At 48.7% G+C, this 20,887-nt stretch overlaps 1 protein-coding gene across 1 annotated transcript; it reads right to left on the bottom strand.

The window, feature by feature from the left end:
- Positions 1-626: 626 nt before the first annotated feature.
- Positions 627-16,836, bottom strand: Dusp5 (dual specificity phosphatase 5). Its single transcript, XM_013017869.1, has 4 exons — positions 16,245-16,836; positions 11,756-11,904; positions 5,891-6,110; positions 627-2,115 (listed from the first exon to the last, which is right to left on the bottom strand). Exons 1-4 carry the CDS (start codon positions 16,618-16,620, stop codon positions 1,709-1,711), a joined length of 1,152 nt encoding a protein of 383 aa, XP_012873323.1. The 5' UTR covers positions 16,621-16,836; the 3' UTR covers positions 627-1,708.
- Positions 16,837-20,887: the final 4,051 nt, after the last annotated feature.

Genomic DNA, 20,887 nt, shown 5'->3' with positions numbered 1-20,887 from the left:
AGATAAAAGCAGGAAGTGAAGCTGGACACCTGTGGCCCACTCATGTAATCCTAGCTACTCAAGAGGCTGAGATCTGAGGATTACAGCTCAAAGCCAGCCCCAGAAGGAAAGTCCACGAGACTCTTATCTCCAATTAAGCACCAGAAAGCTGGAAGTGGTTCTGTGGCTCAAGTGGTAGAGCACTTACCTTGAACTGAAGAGCTGAGGAACAGCATCCGGGCCCAGAGTTCAAGCCCCACCACAGACAAAAAAAAAAAAAAGCTCAAGGGGTAGAGCAATCCTTGAGGAAAAAAACTAAGGGACAGTGCTTAGGCCCTGAATATAAGCTCCAGTCACAGGACTGGAGCTTATAAAAATAAAAATTAAAAAACAAACAAAAAAACCCCAAAAAGGACTGGAGGTATGTCTCAACAGAATGCCTTCCCTACAAGTATAAAGCCCTGAGTTAAACAGTATCAGTCCCAGAAAAAAAAAAAAAAAAAAGAAAACCAAAATTGATTGCTAAGTTGTGGACAGACACAGCCTCACCCTACAGTTCAACTGGAAATAAAACCCAGTAGAACAGACCAGGTATCTGCCCAAAGGTGTGCCTCCCCTTCCCAGTTCACGAATAACACAAAGAATGCTTTCATCTTTTGCTATTTTTATTTTACATTATAAAAAACAACCAATAACATACTGCTTTTTTTTCACATTCACGTGGGTTTTAGGAAATTATTGCCTTTTCCCCTGGAGAAATATCCTACAGAAAGAAAATCAGCAGTACCACTTTGCAAAATCTGTAAATCCCGCAAGTCAGTAGCCTGATGACAATCCCCAGGGCTGGGAGGGAACAGGTGTCACAGGAGACGGGAGACAAGCACACAGGACAGCAGGCTGAGAGAGTGATGGGATTCAGTGCCACCAACTCAGAACACAGCAGAAGTCCTCTTTCTGTGGCCCTCATGGCCACTTCCTCAAAAGGATCATTTTCTTGGCTTATGGTTTGAAACTCTTTTCGAATGACACCAGAGCTGCTGTGAGGAGGGAGATGAGACAGGTTCAAGTATGAATAAGTCATGCCAAAGTCCAGGGTCAGGGAGGAACCACAGCAGAAAAGAAACCCAGAAACCCAGTCAATGGCTAGCTCCTTCCACCATCTGGCTCCATCAGAGCCCTAAGAGAATCTCCAAAACCATTCCAGAGCTCAAACGGGCCGGTCCATCACATGCCTAGATGCCCAACAGGGTGAGCTTTCTAAGTGGTGACCAGCTTAGGCCCTGAAGCGACAGAAACAGAAACTGGAAAAGTTCCAAAAGAAGGTGGAAATTGTGCTTTCTTCAAAATGGATCGGCTTCCCGGCTGCCTTTTCTCCTGGCCTGACCGGCAGCTTCTGGCTTCCACAGCGCTGCAGGGATTTATTGCCTTATGCTTGAAATGAAAAGGCCAACTCTGAAGTGAGGACTGGGCGGGCCTGAGGGCAGGGGTCTGGAAGTACAGTAGTCAGCACAGTGTGCTCTCCTAATGGCTTGGCCTTCCTTCAGTCCCCAGAACCCATCCTCGAGGTCAGTGTGAAGTTGTTTGCAAGCCTGGTGACCCCTTCACTAGCTCCCTGGGCCGGTGCGGCAGAGGTCTTCAGTATTGCACAGGTATGAAATGTCCATGAGTTTTAAAAAACAAAATCACAGTTTCTCTTGAGGCTGGGCTGGCACCCATCCCTTCCTGAGTCTCAGCAGGATGTGGCTGTGGCCGCCGGGCTCCTGTGGAACTCTGTGACGGCAGAGTGGGGGGGCATAGATGTCAGCACTGAGGTAGGGAATGTGCAGTAGGCACCCTGCATGTCAGGGCCCAGTGTCTGCAAATGGTCTCTAAATGAGGACCCTGCAGCCTCTCCCTGGCAGGAGGGGGGCTGGGGGTTGGGCGTGGAAGGCAGGATCTCAGATTCGTACTGCAGGAGCTGGCCCATGAAGCCAAAGTTAGGGGAGATCACACTCCTCCTCTGCTTCATGTAATCGAAAGCTTCCTTCAGGCGGAGCTGCTTGGTCTTCATGAGGTAAGCCATGCAGATGGTGGGGGAACGCGAGACTCCTGCCTCACAGTGGACCAGGACTTTGCCTCCCTTTTCCCTGACACAGTCTGGAAGGGAAAAATAAAGAAGAGATAGGGAAGGAGGGGGAGAATACATGAGTTGGAACTAGAATAAAAAATTCAACAATGATGTGACCTAGTTTTCCCAGGCTCATGGAAGTTCACTAGACTTCTGCTGGTCTTTAACCCTCACTGGTGAGGATACAGCTGTGGAGTCCCACTAATGTCTGCCCTCGTATAGAACCTTTTAATTCTTACAGATGTGCCTTAGTTCTTCAGGTCACTTGCAGCTTCTGTCACCAGAGGCACTAGACCTGAAGGAGACTCTGGGATGTCGTTTTAACTTGGGTTCTACTGATGGGGTTCAAAAAGGACATTGTAAAAATCCTTGAAATCATATGTAGGTTTTTAGTGGATATGCATATTTTTCTGGGAGCATCCCAGACTTAAAGATTAACCTGGAGAAGCAATTTTTGCCTCTCTAGGTTGAATTTTGTTTTTCCCTCCTTGTGCTGGTACTGCAGCTTGAACTCAGGGTCTGGGTGGTATTCCTTAGCTTTTTCACTCAAGGATGGACTCTACTACGGGAGTCACAGAGCTCCATTTTTGGCTTTTTGCTGGTTGATTGGAGATAAAGAATCCTGGCCTTCTGGCTTCAAACCAGAATTCTCAGATCTCAGCCTCCTGAGAAGCTAGGATTATAGGCATGAGCCACCGTGCCTGGCTTCTATTGGATTAATAATAATGACTTATTCACCATCCTGGGCACTCTTGTGACTATGCCATGGAAGGATGTTTGGCTTAGCGCCCAGGGTTCTCAATAAAATACTGCAGGGCCACTAATTATAACCCTGCTAAGTGACGCTTACTAGATGAAGTATATAAATGGCTTTTGCAAACTCCAGCCAGCTTGCTCAAGAATGGGAGGCAATGCTATAAAACTATCATCAGCTAGCACTTGAGCTCAGTGACAGAAGAGGGCCCCTCCTTTCCTGCTATACAGGCCCAGCCAAACAAAATTACACTGCTAAAAATGGGAATAGATAAAGGTGAGCACATTATCAAATCAAAACCACAAGGTCTGTATCTTACAGAAGAGTTAGATGTAACCAATACTATGTAAGGCCACAGGATGCAAAAGGAAAGAACAAGTGGTGAGGGAGGGAAGTCAATCCTCTTATCCCGACCAGTCCCATATTCAAGAAGTCTGCAGATGAATTTGCAAAATCTAAAACATAGTATTTCTGAGGGGTCAGGGAGAAATGCTAAACAAGAAAAACCCTCAAAGGTGTGACTACCGCTGTGGCTCAAGCGGTAGAGCACTCGCCTTGAGCTGAAAAGCTGAGGGACAGCGCCCAGGCCCAGAGTTCAAGCCCCATGACCAACAAAAAATAAAAATAAATAAATAAATGTAGAGAATAGTATGATACTATTATATATATTTAAAAAAAAAACCCTCAAAGGACAGCCAGGACAGCTGGCTAGAGGTGCTGAGTCTATCAATTCAAAAGAAAAAAAAATAAATCTACAACAAAAGCTCCCATGAACTAGTTCAAAGGGGGAGACACAAGTTCCTAGGATCATAGAATTCACTGTGACTAGTTTTCCTTGGCTCCCCTGCTGGCTTCCAGGGTTTAGCAGGTCCAGTCACATCCAAGAATGAGAAAGATCTAGAATGCAGTTTCTGGAACCTTCCCTCCCACAGTACCTTCCTCCGGCAGGAGGGCTCAGCACCAGGCCACTGAGGAAGTCCAGTCCCTCCTCCCATCAGCAGGGCAAGACACAGAAGAAGTCTCCCCTGCTTTCAAAATACTGTAGGCTTTTGTGTTTGTTTGTTTTTGCCAGTCCTGGGGCTTGAACTCAGGGCCTGGGCACTGTCCCTGAGCTTCTTTTGCTCAAGCCTAGCACTCTACCACTTGAGCCATAGAGCTACTCCAGCTTTTTGTGTTTTCATGTGGTACTGAGGAATTGAACACAGGGCTTCATGCATGTTAGGCAAGCACTCTACTACTAAGCCACATTCCTAGCCCCCAATTACTGTAGGTTTTTGTGTGGCGGTGTACACAAACACGACAGACACAAAAAACACACAGGATGGGAGAGCTGGATGGGGGTGGGTTTCATGACTTGACTCAGTCACTATCTAGGTAATGAAATAACAGGTTGAGAAGAAGGGCAGGGCCTTCCCAGCACAGGGAGAACAAGTCAAGGTTCCCACCTAGAACCCATCATTTTGCCTGCACTCAGGTGCCAGGGGGATCAACACAGAGGTTCAAGAGACCAGGATAGGCTCAGTCTTTTGCCTCTGGTGAGTTTGTCAGGGTTTCCTGTGGAGCAGAAATTATGTGTGGTGAAGGGGATTTTGTAATTGCTTCCTGCACTAAGTAATTATCACTGTGCCTTCCACCTGCCTTCCCCCTCCAACTTCTCTTGCAACAAGACAGAAAAGTAATCTTATTTCTAACAATTAGGCTTGTTAAAGAGAAAAAAGGCCAGGTGCTGATGTCTCACACCTGTAATCCTAGCTATTGAGGAGGCTGAGATCTGAGGATCCTAGTTCAAAGCCGGCCCAGGCAGAAAAGTCCATGAGACTCTTATCTCTAATTAACTACCAAAAAACTAGAAGTGGTACTGTGGCTCAAAGTGGTAGAGTACTAGCCTTGAGCAAAAAGAGCTCAGGCTCTAGTCCTGAGCTCAAGTTCTACAACTGACTGTAAAAAGAAAAAAAGGAAGAAAGAGAAAGAGAGAGAGAGAGAAAAAAAAGAGAGAGAGAGATGAGAAAGAAGGCCTCAGGAAATGGGTGGAATTTACCATTGAAACAAAGATAAAAACCAGAGCAGTAAGCCAGGCGCCTGGTGGCTCACGCCTATAATCCTAGCTACTCAGAGGCTGAGATTTGAGGACCACGGTTCAAAGTCAGCCTGGGCAGGAAAGAGGCCATGAGACTCTTATCTCCAATAAACTACTCAGAAAACCAGAAGTGGCATGGTGGCTCAAGTGGTAGAACCCTAGTCTTGAGGCTGAAGAGCTGAGGGACAGCGTTCAGGCCCAGAGTTCAAGCCCATGACTAAACAACAACAACAAAAAAGAACAAGAAAACAAAAAACAGGGCAGTCCCCCAGGGAGAGAGATGTAGGAAGTATGGGGGGACAATCCAGGCAGCCTTTTGTGTCTGGAAATCCCAAGGCCAAAGTCTGTTCAGGCAGAGGGCTCCAGAGGCCAAGGCCTCAGTTTTCAGGCTTGAATATGGAGTAAATGATAACTGCTTCCCAGGAGGGCAGCTGGGATACAAAAGATGCCAAATTTTCTGTGCACAAAGCATAGAGCTTGAGTCAAGTGCTATCTTCAATCCAAAATTAGCTGAAAATGCAAAACAAATTGCCTCCAAAGCTGTTTGCCAGAACTATGGAAAGCTGCTGGGGCCCTCGAGGCCCTGTGCGTAAGTAGTGCTCCCTCGATCCTTCTGTTTGCTTTTAAAAATATCCCAACCTACGTAGAAGCACAGCTAAGAAGTTCTTCCCCCTGCTTTCCTCATGTGGAGCATTACGCATGGACACTCTGCTCCCGCCCAGTTAGAAACAACAACAAGAGCGCCAGTGAGTATTGCCATAAAATTATATTAATTCATTTCTCTTGCAAATTAAAGCTCCTATTAATAGCAAGCCCTCCCCTTTGCCTTTCTGGTAGCTGTGTGTGTTCTTGGCCCCAATGCTGGGTGGGTGCATAGGCATGACACTTCTTTCTGAGATATAGGCCCCATCAGGACCTATTAGGAGCAGAATGCAAACTACAAGGGTTTCAGAGAGGGGATGGCTGAACCTACCAATGAAGTCTATTGCTTCTTGAAAATGAGAGCTAATGTCAGCTGTGTGACTGTCTTCCACAGGGATCCATTTGTAGTGTAGGTGGGTTGTGCAGGCCTCGGAGGTCCGGCGGGAGACATTCAGCAGGGCTGTGATATGCAAGTTGGCGAGGAACTCGCACTTGGATGCATGGTAGGCACTTCCAAGATAGAGGAAGGGAAGGATTTCAACAGGGCCACCCTGGAAACAGAGACAAAGAACACCCAGGAAATATTGGATGAGCTGGTTCATTTGTGAGAAGCAAAAAGAAAAAAGACAACCAAGATTAGCCAGGCGGCTCAAGCCTGTGATCTTAGCTACAAGGGAGAGGGAAATCCATGAATTGTGGTTCCAAGATCAGCCTTGGCATAAAGGTTCTTGAGACTTCATCTCAACCAATGGCTGGGTACATGCCTGTAACCCCAGCTGTGGGGGAAGCAACATGGTTGGGTGAAGTTAGCACATGCCAGTGACATGGGGAAACACAAGTAGGAGGATTTGTAGCCCAGGTCAACCAGGGTATAAGGTGTCTGGAGACATGGCTGCTCAAGTGGTAGAGTGCCTAGCAAGTGTAAGGTCCTGAATTCAATCCTACCCTCTCTGTCCCCCTCCCCCTTACCCCTCAAAAACAAAGTCTGGGGGCTGGGAAGGTGGCTCAGTGGTAGAGCGCTTGCCTTGCATGCATGCATGCATGAGGCCCTGGGTTCGATTCCTCAGCACCACATAAGCAAAAAGAAAAAAGCCGGAAGTGGCGCTGTGGTTCAAGTGGTAGAGCGTTTGCCTTGAGCTAGAGAGCTGAGGGACAGCGCCCAGGCCCAGAGTTCAGGCCCCATGACCGGACCCCCCCCCCAAAAAAAAACCCACAAGAAAACAAAGTCTGACCTATTTGTTTCTTAAGGGAGGAGGTTCCCTTCCTGGTTTCCAAGTAGAGACAGTTGAGAGGCAGGGTGGTTTAGCCCTGAGTGGGTGGCACCTTCATCCTGGCACTCTATCCTATGTGACTGCCTTGTGATTTGGTGACAGCAAAACCCACATGGCCCAGAGTTTGTTTGTTTGTTTGTTTCTTGTTTTTGGAATTTACTGAGGAGGCAGGAAGTACCCTTTGCCTTCCTGTGCTAACCAGCATGAGAAGTGGTGTGCTGTGATGTGACATGACAGGAGGAAAGAAAGGCCAGCACTCACATTCAAGCTGCCATGAGAAGTGACCCCTGACTCTTGGGAGAGCCTCAGTTTCTCCACAAATAAAATGGAAAAGGGTTTGACAAGGTGAGCGCCCTTCTTTATAAACTGGTTTTTGTTTGTGTAGTACTAGGATTTGAACTCAGGGCTTTGTGCTTACTGGACCATGACTATAGTAATTGCTCTTTTACCATAATGGGATGACAGGTGCACTCCACTGTGCTCCGCTATTGGGTTGAGACTGTGTCTTATTTTTTGCCCAGGCTAGCCTTAAACTGTTGTGTTCCTGGTTCTTGCCTCTCAAGTGACTTGAGTTATAAGCATTGAGTCACTACACTGGTCCCAACCTGGACATTTTATATAGTGTTATTTCCTCAACCCCAAGACACTGTTGAGACGAAAATAATCTAGATTTAGAGATGATAAAATGTGTCACCATCCCCACTCCTCAAAAAAGTAAGAAATAAATAACCACTACCTGCTCAGAATCTAAAAAAAGCAAAAAAAGTCTAAAAAAAGAAGTTAGATCACAAGCAGAGGGGCTTCCCAGCCCCTGACCTTCTTCACACACAGCACTGGTGCTGGAGAGAAAGGCTTATGTCATCGCCCATGCCCACTGCTTCTGGTTTGGAGGGAACACCAGAGCCCATCTACTCCAGGTGAAATGGAAAAGAAGCCAGTTTGCCTCTAGCAATCTGGATTCACAGGATTCAAAGGTGACAAGAAAAAGCCAGTGGAGTCCCTGGAGATTCAGAGAGAAACACTGTGTGCAGGGGAGGAGTTGGGCAGTGGCTGAGTCTTTGGGAGCCTTTCCCATAATACCCATTTCCTGTCCTAGAATAAAAGTGGGATGGAAACCAAGATACATGACACAAAAAGGGACCAGAGACTGCGAAGGGGATTCTGTTTACCCAGCGCTTGCTGTTTGCCTTTTCTCTTTGGGGGATGTCTAGTGTTTAAACAGAAGCCAGTTTGGTGTCTTAGAAACTACCAAGGGTGCCAGTGGCTCACACCTTTAGTCCTAGCTACTCAGGAGGCTGAGATCTGAGGATTAATAAACAAAAAGCAGGAAGCGTAGGTGTAGCTCAAGTGGTCAGAGTACCAGCCCTGAGCAAAAGATCCAAGAGCTCAGTATCTGTGTGCATGTGCACGCGAACACACACACAAAGTTACAGAGGATTTTATATATGGTTAATAATAATAACCACTGGTATTTTTAGTAGCAGCTACAGTGGCTATGGCTAAGGGTATAACACTTTAAAGATTCTTGTATGGTACTAATTTCAAAAATGTATAAGGCAGACAACTTTTCCATTTTACAAATGGGTAAATTGAGGCTCAGATGGGCTTAATTAACTTGCCTGTGTCAGAGCCAGTCAGTGGTAGAACTGGGATTGACCACTCAGCATGAGCAGCAAGGACTCCTCTGAATCTATTTCAAAATGGTCTGTATGTGAAATCCAGTATTTAGGTGAAGACAGGAAGGAGCAATTGTCCTCTTTCTCCAGAGGCTAGGCTGTTGCACCCACATGGAGCACCCCTCCCAGTGCTGTGTGCAGTCCCAGGCCTGCCCCTCACCGACATGACCTTGAACAGCTAGCTTCTCTGACCCCTAAACCTTCATCTGTAAAGTGCAGATGACATCAATCTTTATCCTCTCAGGATAATTGGTAAGACAGAAATGGGATAATGGATGCAGTAAAACTTGGCATGTTATGAAGCTGCCATTTTCATTCGAGGTGAGGACTAGATCAATATAGAATACAGCTCCTCCTCTCATGCTGGAGAGGACACAGGGCAAATAAGGATTCAGTTAATCCCAGCAGTTCTATGCTCTGGCTCAGCTCCCCTCTGGTTAGCAAGGAGGAAAACACCAGTGGTGGTAGAGTCCTCCAGAGACCCAAGAGACCAGACCCATTGACCAGCTCTGGGTCTATACCAATGAGCATAAATAGACCCACCTCAAGGAGGCAGCAAGCACATGCACTAAGATCTCTCCTTTTCCTGTATGCCTGGAAAAGGCTGACATATCAGGCCTGGGACCCCATCCAACTTCCCCTGGAGCTTGGTCCAACATACTCCTGAAACTACATTTCTTTTCCTTTCTTATTATGGCAATACTGGAGTTTGAACTCAGGGCCCTGAGCTTGCTAAGCAGGTGCTATACCACATGAGCCAGAGCTCCATCCTTTTTTAATTCCCTCTAGTTATTTTTTACATAGGTTTGAGTTTTGGGCTGGGGCTAGCCTCCTAACAGATGGCAATCCTACTATGTCTCCCATAGCTGACATTACAGTTGTGTCTCATTGTGCTTATTTAAGATGGGGGTCTGAGCCATGGCTCATGCCTATAATCCTAGCTACTCAAGAGGCTGATATCTGAGGGTCACAGTTCAAAGCCAGCCCAGGCAGGAAAACACCATAAAACTGGAAGTGGTGCTGTGGTTCAAGTGGTTAGAGCGCTTGCCTTGGGCTCAAGAGCTGAGGGACGCACCCAGGCCCAGAGTTCAAGCCCCATGATGACGACAACCACCATCACAACCACCACCACCAACAAAGATGGAGTCTCTCTTTTTTTTTCTTTTCCCTTCTAAGACGAGACTCCCAACTTGAACACACTTTATACTTGTTGGCAGGCGTAACCGTACCATCTGAGCCACACCTCCAGCCCCAAGGGCTCACTTTTTGGGCAGGCTGTCCTTGAACCTCAATCCTCCTAATCTCTGCCTCCTGAGCAGCTAAGGTTATAGGCATGAGCCACTTTAATTGGCATATTTCTTTCTGTTTCTAAATCTTCTCTAGACTCAAGAGGAAGACACCAATGACCTTCAGAAACCACAAAGGGTTTCTGAAAGCACGGAAGCATTTCTAAGAAGTAGCACTCAGGGATTCCCCAGTGGGTCTTGAAGATGCACTGGGTTCCCCACCCACCCTCGCTTGGACAAAGTCTGCTGTGCTTTCGCAACCCCCATCAATTCTTATTTCTCTTTCACTTTCTGAGAAATGGGCAAAGCACAACCCAAATAAACACAGACCTCAAGCTCTGCCTGATCCTCCTAATTCAAAGGCCAAGAGCTCACCCTACAAGATGAGGTTCTTCATGAAAACAAACACAATCATAACCCTGAGACCCAGCCAGGCTAACTAGGCTTCCTGACTAAGGATCCTATTCAGGACAAGGCCATCAGGATTTCTTGGAAGTCTGTCCTGAGATGGAGCTCTGCCTAAGCTAAAGGCTGGAAGGTTTGCCTTAGGCTATGTGCTTGGTTTGGGAGGTGGGGAGGAGTTTGAAAAGCTCCCCCAAGTCAGGTGCCCAAGCCAGTGGGCATGTGGAAAAGAGGAGGTCCTGAGAAGAACCAGAGCAGGAAGATAGGAGAAGAGGTTCTGAGCCTGGGGCCACTAAGTTGCAGGAGTCTTCACAAAGGGCCCATCTCACTAAATAAAGGACCACCTATAGTAGTCCCATGACACATGACGATTCCTCCACCTTCGGTGCAGTGGTAAGGTGGTCTGAGCTCTGGTGTCTACCAGCTCCAGATTCTCAGCTGTCTTTTCCTATCTTCCATGCCAGGCAATTCCCTGCCCTTTAAGGCGCTGTCACAAAACACAACTTTTAGAGGGGGGAAAAAAACCCACACATTTATAGAACCACAAAGTCCTCTAATGCTTTTTTATCTCCTCTGATGTCAGTATTTACAAAATTTTAGGCATCAGAAACCCTCAGGGAAAGCCAGGCAGAGTGGTTTATGCCTATAATCCCAGCACTCAAAAGGCTGAGGGAGGTAAGCGCATCATGAATTCAGGGCCTACCTGGATTAACTACTAGTGAGACCCTGTTAAAAAAATAAAAGAAAAGCCAAAACCAGCCACAGAGGATCCTGCTTAGACATCCAAACAGTGGCTTCTCTGTAGCACCCACCCACCCTTCTCCATCCGTCCATTTCAGTTAAAAATACCAACAACACATACCTTGACATGTACAGATATGGGTGTGTAGAAACTGGTATATTCACAATTACAAAAACACAAAAGCTTGAGAGGCAGCTCTGACTTTTTTTTTTCTGATCAGGCTGCAAATTTTTATTTTTCACACAGGGGTATTTATATGCTTGGAATAAAGAAGCTAGCTCTGACTTTTTTGTGTGTCAGTTGTGGGGCTTGAACTCTGGGCCTGGGCACTGTCCCTGAGCTCTTCAACTCAAGACAAGAGCTCTACCACTTGAGTCAGTACCACTTCTGGTTTTCTGGTAGTTTATTGGAGAAAAGAGTCTCATGGACTTTTCTGCTTGGGCTGGCTTTGAACCTCAATCCTCAGATCTCAGCCTCCTGAGTGGCTAGGATTACAGGCATGAGCCACCAGTGCCCAGCCTGACACTTCTTCAGGGAAACCTAATCCGGTATTTCCGGGCTTCTCTGAACCACCCTAGCCATCCACTAATACTCTAACTCACTTCCCCTTTTTTTCCAGAAGCTGCCCAGCATCCTGAGGCTTCCTGGCTCTTTTTGGCGTGTGATCTGGAAGGATGCCTGTTTACTTTTTGGATGGAACTCAAGTTGGCAAACCTCTGAGCTAGAGGACGATGCCAGCACCCTGATCTTTTACAAAGAGTGAATGTAAGCAGGGACAGGTGGTAGAGCATTGGGAAGGCAGAGCTAGAAAGCACATACCTGATCATAAGCTGGCCGGTAGCTGAGGCTGAGTACTGGCTTTCCACACTGGCCGATGAGGGTTCTCTCACTCTCGATTTTCTCTTGTGAGATGGGTTTTACATCTACACAACACTCAGGGTATTCTGAGTAGAAGGTCTCATATCCTCCTGAAAAAATGAATAAGCAAGTAAACAAAAAGTGAGATGGATGAAGCCATTGGTTGTACAGGTTGTCAGAAAAGACATTAGCTAGTACTATAGTATGCTTTCAAGAAAAAAAAAAACCCTCTTAAGCTAATATAGAAGCCAGTCATAAAAAAATCAAAACTGTCAAGTAGTTTGATAGAAATGGGCTCTATACACATGCACACACCCACCCACACATCACTTCTTCACTTCAGAGAGGCAATGATTAACTGTTAATGTGTCTATCAAAGTTAACACATTGTGAAAGGAATTATCTGACATGTGGCAAGTATTAACCAAACCCTGCCAGAAAACAAAAGCTATTTTCTATCTTGAGTATCTAAAATGAAGGTGTGGCTACGCAAAACCACTGAATTGGCTCTTCCCTAGGCCATGTACAAAGCAGAACTACATACAGATGGCACCCCTACATTGATAAGGGGATGGGCCTGCAACTCTTGAGCACTAAAATGCCTGGGCCTTTCCCACTCCCAAGGTACTAAAAAAAACACTACTGATAGTCCCTCCTGTGCGCTAACTTAGAGTCATCAATAGAGTTAATTAACTTCTCCACCAAACAGGAAGAATGAGGATCTTGAACTTCTTAGTCTCTATAAAACTGATTCTGGCTGGGAAGGTGGCTCAGTGGTAGGATCCTTGCCTTGCATACATGAGGCCCTGGGTTCGATTCCTCAGCACCACGTAAGCAGAAAAAGCTGGAAGTGGCTCTGTGGCCCAAGTGGTAGAGCGCTAGCCTTGAGCTGAAGAGCTGAGGGACAGCACCCAGGCCCAACAAAAAACAAAAACAAAAACCAACCCTGACTCTTTCCCCTGTGAACCTCAAACCTTTCTGACTTCTTATTTATTATCTTTCCCTCCTGACCCCTCTCTTCCCATGTCCCACTGACAAGTCAGTGCTGGTGAGGAAGAATCCGACCATTACATTTTAGCTTCTCCAGACAGATCACTGAAGTTTAAAAATGACACTGAGTCACAGAAATTCATCCCTATGTAGATAAGCCTTTTCAGAGCCATCACACAAAATGTTGAAGAACCAAGTGAAAACCTGACAAGGCCACGGGTGTGCAGAGGAGGCCTCTGCTGAGAGCTCCACAAAACCCACGTCTGTCTAGTAATAGACTACAAAATTCATTTGGTGTCAAATCATTAATTAAATACGTGTTTTGGGACCAAAAAGCCTCCCTTCACTCTGTGTTGGTGCTGGGGGAAAAAACAAAACAAACAAAAAACCTGCAGTAGGAAATGGTTAATGGATTTCGTCTCTAACTCCCTCCCAGAGGTTGCAGCCAATTCCTAGAATGAGTCATCTCGCCGTGACTGCTTCCCCTGGCTCTCTCCCACCCCCATTTAGTACACCCAATCTCCCTGTGGTCACTTTGACAGACAGCTCCACAGTGACCACATAATGACAAGGGGCCTGGCCGGAAGACGGAAGGAGGGTGGTAGAGGTGGAGATGTTGATGGATTAGCTTCCCCACCCCCCAGTTCCCCAGTCTCCTTCCTTCTAGGAGGCAGAGAATGCTAAACTCACGCTGATCCACATATCCTTGGAGGTGTCCTTAGTAAAGTAACTGATTGTGTTCTGTGCATAGGCTATATTTTGGGTAGAAGGAGCTAAAATGACTGATTTGGGGTGGCAACCCTAGGATTAGATTTGCAAGAAGCCTTTAGGCCACCTCATCTCTTGGCTTTAAATAGACCACTTAAGAGCTGGCTGTCAGGAGGGCAGAAGGAGGTGCTTGTGTGGGCTAGATCCCTCCAGCCTGCCTGTTGACAAAACAAGGCAGGCAGACAAAGAATCTCCTTATATTGGAGGGACTGATAAACAGGGCCCTGCCTCTTCAAACTGGGGTCAGGAGATTAGATGGGCTCGGTCTTCCACCCACTCCCATCAGAGGTGTGGAGACAGAACATTCTTCTTTGATGCCTCACTCATTGCAAGCCATGGCAATTCTTACAGTCACTTCAACCTACGGCAAGTCTGTTTTCAATCACTGCACTGGCAGGGAAACAGAGGTGATATCCAGGCACTACACAAATAAGCAAGGGCCATGCATCTAGAGTCTCCATCGTCTCACTTTAGTGGATCTCTGTCTAGGAGAAGAGACTATGGGAAGTATAAAAGGCATCGTTTCAAGATCAGAAGGACACCAAGTTATAATCTGAACTCTTACTAATTTCAGTAAGGATATGAGTTAGGTAAGGAGAGAAAGCAATTTTCCTCTGACAACACTTTGAAAAGTAATAGTGTTATTATAAATGTAGCAATTCCTACTAAAATTTCAAATGCACAGAAATATTTTTCTTTTATTCTTTCGCACAGAACTTATGACCTGGAAATCCTCATGATAAGATGGTCTACACACCAGAACATGGAGACAAGGCTATTTCTCCTCTTGCATAGTATTTCAACAAGCAAGGGAATCTGGAGAGTTTTCACAAGGGGAATTCACATGTGCATTGTGATGTGGGTGAGAACTCCAGATCTAGGTGGTAAGACAGACCAAAGCAGGAAATAAATATAACCAGCTTATTATTTAGAGATACCTGAGGGAAATTATCTAAAAATGCCCATAAAATAGTGGCTGTCTCTGGGAAGCAGAAATAGGTGGTAGGATGTGTGCGATACATATTTTTCAAAGAAGGAGAAGAAAGAAAAGGAGAAAGAAAGAGAGGAAGGAGGAAGGAGGGAAGAAAGAAGGAAGAAGAAAGAGGAGGGAGGAAGAGGAAGGAGGAAGAAGAAAGAAGCTGCCAAAAGTGGAAGTGTGGTCAAGTGATACAATGGTACTGTGGAGCCTGGGACAGCACCGAGGCCCTCCCAGATCTCAATTCCCACAGCAACACACGTACAACACAACACCTATACAGTTTTTGTGCTATTCAAAGTTTCATCTGTATGTGTATCATTTCATCTAGATAAAAATTTCCATTCAGGTCTCTGAATTCAGCTCCCATTACCAACACATACATATGCACACATTAACCACCCCCAAATTAAAAAAAAATGAAATAAAATCCAAACCATCGAAAACATAATTTTCCTTAGCTTCCAAAACTGCCTACTTCCTGTGTCCTCATAACCCTGGGGTGGAGAAGCAAAGGCAGGGTTAGGAGGGTTTCCTGAAAGCTGGGGAGGCAGAAGCTTTTCCTGTATGCCTTGCTAAGTAGAGCTGATAAAAACACTCCAGGAAGAGAAAAAAAGCTCTGCATAGAGCTGGGAGGCCATCCTCCCTGGGGGGGCTATAGAGAAGCTGATCATCCATCTCCGTTATCTCCCCAAAGGGATCAACAAGAACAGTGGGCAAGAGGCGCTAATAGGTGAGGAGCTGCCTACAAACCTCGGGAGTTCTCCTAGGCCTTCAGTGTTTGACATTCCCCGAGTTTTAGGTTCTCAACTCTCTCAGCTCACTGTCCCTGAGGTCGGAAACACATCAGCATCATAACCCCAGATAACAGGGATGGCAAAAACTTGGGCCCCTAACCTGGGTTCAACTCTCATCTCTGCACCATACATTTGAGGTGACCAAGGCAGTCACACACGGGAAGCGAGCCAGAAATCAAAGCTCTTTAGAGTTTCAGTGATCGTCCACCCGCACCGGAAACCACAGTTATGTTCCCAGCAGGTGAACCAGGAGGCTTCAAATCTAAGGCCACGGAACCGTCTCCACCCCACACGGCCTCTGACTTTCCCAGATCCTGGCAGGCTGGCCCGTAGCCCCTTCCCCCCGCCGGGGTCGGGGGTGTGCTGGCAGCTCAGGACCAGTCCGGAGAGATAATCCTGGCTCGGGGAGGGGCGGGCAGTCTGTCAGCTCCAAACTGGGCTTGACAAAGGTCTGGGAGGCCGGGAAGAACGAGTGTTAAGAAGCGATCAAAGACAATGGCAAGGGAGAGGAGGGCCCCGCCGGGGTCAGGAGGGCAAGAGGGGCAGTGAAGACTCGGCCTGCCAGTGCTGTCATTGTTTAAGCGCGAAGGAAGAAGGGCGCCGGGTGCCCTCCTCCCCGGGGCGGGCGGGGGCCGAGGCGGGGGAGCGGGGAGCCCAGTCCGGCCCCGGCCGACACCTACACGGAAAGCTCCGAGCCCTGCCCCCGGGGACGCACAGGGCGTCCACGCCGCCGGGGGACGACCCACGGCCCCCCGAACTACGAAACAGCACCCCCGGGGCGAGCGCAGCCCGGCGGACGCCCGGCCCGCGGGATGCTTTCGAGGAACGCGGGCGAGGGAGGTGGGGGGTGGGGGCGGCATGCAGGCGGACGGCGCGCCCGCGCACCGAGGGGACCCCGAGTGGGCCCCGGGGCGCTCACCTTTGAGGAAGTAGACCCGCGGGCCGGCCGGCAGGCAGGCCAGCAGCGAGGTGAGCACCACGCGCGCGGCGCTCTCTTCGCGAAGCTTCTGCCAGTGGCGGCTGCCCTGGTCCAGCACCACCACGGCCGCCACGCCGCCGCCGCCCTCCTGCAGGAGCCGCGCGCGCGCCGCCTCGTCGGGCAGCACGTAGCGCGCCGACACCGCGCCGCCCCGGGCCCGCCGCAGCACCACCGAGTTGAGGTTGACGTTGAGGGAGCCGCGCACGCTCGAGGCGGCGAACGCCAGGTAAGGCCGGCAGTCGAGCACCACGCAGCGCGCCGCCTCCTTGCGGAGCATCTTGCGCAGCTGGCGTCCGTTGAGCGACGTGACCTTCATGCCGACGCCGCCGCCGCTGCCCAGCGGCCCCGCGCCAAGCGCTCCGCAAGTGCCCACGGCCAGGGTGCCGGCGGGCGAGGTACGGGAGGAAGGCCACTCGCGGGGCTGCGGCCGGCCGACGGAACCCAGCGCCGGTGAGAGCCGCTCCGCTGCTGCTTCCCGCCCCGCACGCTCCGCTCGGCACCCAGCCTGAACCACTCGCTGTCCTCCCCCCCACAAGCCGGGGATTCCGCCAGCCGCGCGGCGTTTTATGTGAATGAGTGCGCGTCCTATGACGTGGCTGCCCATATAAGGCCAAATATGGGTATGGTCACGCCCCTTCTCTCGGGGCCACGCCTACTCAGGGGGAGGGGCGCCGCAACTCCCGCCTCCACCCTGGGAGCGGGAGGCGCGAGGCGGGCGCGGAGCGTTAGTCAGAGCGAGGAGGAAGTGGAAGGCGCCTGGCTGGTTCTCTCCGAGGCTCCGCGCTTGGGGACTCACTCGAGCATCACCGGGGACCGCCTGTGGGTTGTCGGGAACGCCACCGGGCCACGGTGACCCATGCTGTGTGGGAACGGGAGGAAGCCGATGAGGAGGAGGCTTGTCGTCTTATAGACTTGGACTGAGAAGCTGGGGGTGGGGCGGGGGCTCGCCGGGCGCCAGGCAGGGTCCCCGGATGAGGCCCGAGCAGGTTCCTGCCCTACCCCAGTGTGTGGGAGTTGGGAGCTGAGAGCGGCCCGGCGGTGGGGGGGTGCATGAGCATGGACGCCGGTGGCTCACGACACCGTCTCCTCCCTAGACATCGATACGTGTTTGAAATGTCCCCGTACTGCAAGTTCTAAGATACAAAAATGGGGAGCTGAGGTGGGTGGGGAGACAGCTAGCAAACCGATCTTCCCCTCTAAAGGACTGGCAGTCCTTCTCTCCATCACTCTTCTTGCAAAGTGTGTGTGGGGGGGGGTGGGATAAATAAACGGGAGGGTTTTCTGGTTCCGGGAAAATGGATGAATTCAGCAGCCGCATCCACACGAACGCGAACAAGCAGCTCAGTCCAGTAAAATGCTGTCCAGGTGGCTTCTGGATGTGGGGGGGATTATCTGTGGCTCAAATGTAATCCCAGGCTGTCTTGTCCCTTGCCATTTACTCGGGGAGCTTCAGGGTTCCGGTCCCCATTCCTGGGGAAGTAGACGCGAGTTGCCTTTTGTGCAGATTGGTGGAGGGGTCAGCTCAACCAACTATGGGTTATGTAGGATGGAAACACATCTCTGCCTGGAAGCCCAGTGTCAGCCATTTTAATTCTTAGGAGGGAGCTTGTCTACACCTTCTAGAAGAAAGAAATCAAATGAGGAAATCAAATATAATCAATCAGCCGCACCCTGGTGGCTCAGGCCTGTAATCCTAGCTACTCAGGAGGCTGAGATCTGAGGATCACAGTTCAAAGCCAGCCCTGGCAGGAAAGTCTATGAGCCCCTTATTTCCAATTAACCGCCAGAAAACCAGAAGTGGCACTGTGGCTCAAGTGGTAGAGCACTTGCCTTGAACTCAAGAGCTCAGGGATAGCAGCCAGGCCCAGAGTTTAAGCCCCAAGACCAACAACAACAACAAAAAAAGCACAAATGTAATCAGGATAGTCTAGACTGCTTGTGGTCACAACTGACCTGTAACCCCAGCACCTGAGACTAGAGGATTGAGAGTTCTAGGTCAGTCTGAACTGTAGTTCCTCCCCACCTCCTCCCCAAAAGGCTGTGTGTGTCCTCACACTACCCAGTGTGGTCTTGATAATGAGGGTTTTCTTTCTTTTTGACCTTAAATGTCCCAACTTTCCTCACAAACCTGCCCTTTCTGGGGCCTGTCTGATAGCACTGTTTTGTAGAGCCACACACATGGACTATGTTCTTTGTTGACTTGCTGGGTGCTGGCTACCCCAGTGTGAATAGGAATTGTGTCAACTTCAGCCCAGAGGGGAGGCCTGGTCCTGCCTGGAGTCTCTTTAAGATTCTGTGAACAAATAGATGAGCACCCTGGTTGAATGGGAAAGTGGGGAGGGGAGAGTGTTAAGGAACAGCTCCTAGAGACAATGAATGAGTTAAGACCAGGCACTGGGCCTTTAACCCAAGCTACTCCGGAAGCTGACATTTGAATAAGTAGTCTGAAGCCAGACTGGATAGAAAAGTCTGGGAGTCAAGTTATCTCCAATTAACCAGCAAAGTGATGGGAGTAGAGCTGTGACTCAAGTGGTAGAGTGCCAGCATTGAGTGAAAAAAGCTAACAGCACCCAGGCCTTGAGTTCAAGCCATGGGGTTTTTAATTTTTGTAGAAGGATCTGTGCATTTTTGTCTCAGGAGTTTTTTATTTTACCCATGACTGGCGTTAAGGGCTGCATTATCTACCCCTACCACCGTCATTTCCAGTCTCCAGGCCTTTTTGATCTCATCACTGCGACATGATCTTAAACAGAGATCTGAGTAGGGACCCACTTGCTCTGGTCAAAATGCCACCTACACACAACCTGAAAAAATCCAAATTCATTACTGGAACACAAAGTCCTCATTCTAACCAGATGGCCATATCCCACCTCTAACGTCTAACCTTGTTCCTTCCCTTTCTTCCCAGCCTCTCTTCCTTTACAGGAATCCTTTACCTATTTGCTCTGGTTACTATTGCACCTTCAAGAAGTCAGAGTGTTATCTATCTTGCCATTAGCCTGCAGGCTCCAGGCCACACTCTGGCCTTATCTCAAGTCACCCTCTCGAGGAAGGAGCCCTTCAGTGTTGGTGGAATGGAATTCAGCACTTGCCGAAACTCATAGATAGCAGCTGGCTCTTGAGGAGGTAGCCAGGGAGAAGAAGGCTGGCAACAGCATAAATCAGAGCCTTAGACACTGGGTAGGTGGCAAGATGGATTCTATAAGGATTGAAGCTTCATCAGCCACTGAAGTAGGAGGAAGAGGAGGGTGTCTGAGACTGGAGGGTTTTATGGCATAATAGTTGTACTTGCAACCCTACCCCCCCCCCTTTTTGGAGTGGACTGAGTAGAATTTGAATTAATGCTGTGAGTGTAAGAGGCCAGATCTTGTGTTCACTATTCCTTCAGTGACACACAGACAGTCAACAGGACACTTGCTGGGTAACTACTGAGAATCCCTCGCCCCTTTAGAGCCACGGTGGCTAGCTCATAGTAACACAGACTTTCAACAAGGATCAGCCTCTGAACAAAGATCCCCAGATCCCCGGATTCCCATCTGTTAGGAACTTGCACCAAAGCCTCTGTAAGAGGTACTCCTAAGCTACTTTTGCTGAGAAATGTGAACTCCTTACTTGAGCTCATGAATTAAGGGAAAGATTGGCATCTCTACCTCCATTTTGCATGTGTCTGCACAAAACCATTTTCTCTTCATTTTAGATTCCAGGAAGGACAGGGCTGATCAATAACATCTTTATGACAAGAGACCTAAGCGATCGATCCTTAAGGAACAATAGTGGTTCAGGACAGACCACCCACCAGGCCAAATAACTTGTTTAATCCAGTCAGGGATGACAGCAATGATAACTTCTGCAGAACCCCCACCCCCTTCTCCCCAAACAAAGACTGAAATAATGATCAACCAGGTCATATTTTGGCCAGGACTGCTTGACAATTATGCATACATTCCCCCCCTACCACCAGTTCGTTGTCTATAAAGCTCAAAGCTCACATCTATACCCTGAAGATGGCCAAAAATGAGCTGAAATACTGTCTTCCCGTGATATGCTTATGTCATGGAATAAATCTCTGCTCTTTCCCTTGACTTTTTTATTTGTAGTGTAGAGAGGTAAGTCTAAAAACCCTGGTTTCACCTCCATCATTCAAGGTGACACTTTATTAAATTTATCTTCCATTTCTTCTCCTGATGGAAGATGTGAGTGCTTAGGGCCTCTGTAGCCACATTCCCCCAAGTTGGCCCACATTGGCCCTCATGAGACAGTTTACCCAGGAAAGACATGAAATTGAGATTGTTAGTGTCGTATGCTGAGTGGAGAAGGAAAGAGGCGCCTAAGACTCAGCTCCTGACTGAGGGAGGGCTGAGGGCAAGGGAAAGGGGTTGAAGACCACGGAGGACTTAACTAATTTAGGCAGTGGTAGGGGGACAATCTGTAGCTGAAGGATCAGAGGCGACCTGACTGCACAAGGAGTGGGAGGTAGGAAGCAGTCTGATGTCACTGCCAGGGAGGACAAGAGGTTCTGGGAATGGCAAGAAGATTGGGGGAGGCAAGGTATGCGAAATAACACCTGCTTTGTGCAATCAGGC

The sequence above is a fragment of the Dipodomys ordii genome, unplaced genomic scaffold (assembly GCF_000151885.1).
Source record: "Dipodomys ordii isolate 6190 unplaced genomic scaffold, Dord_2.0 Scaffold36, whole genome shotgun sequence".
NCBI classification, from domain to species: Eukaryota; Metazoa; Chordata; class Mammalia; order Rodentia; family Heteromyidae; genus Dipodomys; species Dipodomys ordii.
The sequence above is the reverse complement of the archived record's forward strand: the minus strand, read 5'-3'. Positions and strand labels throughout refer to the sequence as shown.